This window comes from Tupaia chinensis, unplaced genomic scaffold, assembly GCF_000334495.1.
Source record: "Tupaia chinensis unplaced genomic scaffold, TupChi_1.0 Scaffold000045_1, whole genome shotgun sequence".
Classification (NCBI taxonomy): domain Eukaryota; kingdom Metazoa; phylum Chordata; class Mammalia; order Scandentia; family Tupaiidae; genus Tupaia; species Tupaia belangeri.
The window spans coordinates 8,931,868-8,932,849 of NW_006159501.1; the positions used below are offsets into that span (position 1 = coordinate 8,931,868).

Sequence of the window (982 nt, forward strand, 5' to 3'; positions counted from 1 at the left end):
CGGGTCCGGGACGTGAACCGCGGTCGACTACGTGGGAGTTCAGCGACATAGCCATTACGCTAACTGCTGGTTCCCCTGGGGCTGAATCTCTGAAGAAGCCTGCATGCCTCTCCTACAGCGGGGCCAGAGGCCAATGTGCGATCAGGAAGCGCCCGTTGCCCCCAAAAGCGTTTTGTGACAACGGACGAGGGGTTCCCAAATCTCTGGCGTCCAGATGCCCAGCTGGGACTTTACCGGGGTCCAGGTGGGCTTCTCGCTGCAGCCGGGTCGGAACGCCGGCTCCCGAGGCCGCTCGGCCCGCAGGCGCAGCCCCTTCCGGAAGCCCAGCTTCGGGGCGCCCAACGTGCTGGGGAGGCCGGTGGCTGCGCCGGGCTGATCCTAACTAGACACGGACAAGACCGAGGAGGCGGCCGGAAGCGCCTTTGAGGGCCTGCTCCCGCCTTTCCCCTCCGCGGTCATCCGGGGACAGAGGCGCGGCCAGACTGGGTCGAATCAGGACGTCGCGAGGCGCCAGTCGGACCCCTGAGGGACTCGATGGGCGGGTTAAGCGAGAAGCTGCAAGATGGCGGCGAGCCGAGAGCCTGCGCGGGGCGGGGCCCCCCCGCGGGCCGCCCGCGCTTCCGGGGGCCTCGAGCCTGCCTCTAGCCTTTCCGGTAGGCGGCGCGGGAGTGAAGAGGGGTTCGAGGGGCTGGGCCGAGCGGGTCCCTCCTTCCCTCGATGCGAGCAGTTTTCAGAACCCCGGTGAGAGGAAGGCAGCCCAGAGAGGCGGAGCGGGTGCCTGGGCCGGGAACATGAGGCCGAGTCTCGTCTTCCTGACCATCCCCATTTCTTTCGTGCTGGCGCCGCGACCTCCGGACGACCCGGGCATCAGCTCCCACCAGCGACTGGGTAAAGACCCGGGGGAGTCGGCGCGAGCAGGCGCCGGGCACTCGCCGCTCTGAGGGCGGAGCGGGGGCGCGGGGGCTCTCCGGGGGTCGGGGGC

At 69.6% G+C, this 982-nt stretch overlaps 1 protein-coding gene and 1 long non-coding RNA gene across 4 annotated transcripts in view; one reads left to right on the plus strand and one right to left on the minus strand.

Annotated features, from left to right (window-relative positions):
- LOC102497031 (uncharacterized) overlaps window positions 1-584 on the minus strand; it is a 9,112-nt gene extending 8,528 nt beyond the window's left edge. Inside the window, exon 1 of the long non-coding RNA XR_333345.3 lies at window positions 235-584. This is a non-coding gene — a long non-coding RNA (uncharacterized LOC102497031). The remainder of the gene's footprint in view (window positions 1-234) is intronic.
- ADAM17 (ADAM metallopeptidase domain 17) overlaps window positions 1-982 on the plus strand; it is a 72,761-nt gene that overhangs the window by 784 nt on the left and 70,995 nt on the right. For 2 of the 3 annotated variants that reach the window (XM_006140831.3, XM_014589748.2), the window contains exon 1: window positions 610-888. The exons of the other annotated variant lie outside the window; for it this stretch is intronic. In XM_006140831.3, coding sequence (XP_006140893.1) covers window positions 792-888 — 97 coding nt within the window. In that variant the 5' untranslated portion in view covers window positions 610-791. Of the gene's footprint in view, window positions 1-609; window positions 889-982 lie in introns of those variants that run through there. 3 annotated transcript variants of the gene reach the window in all.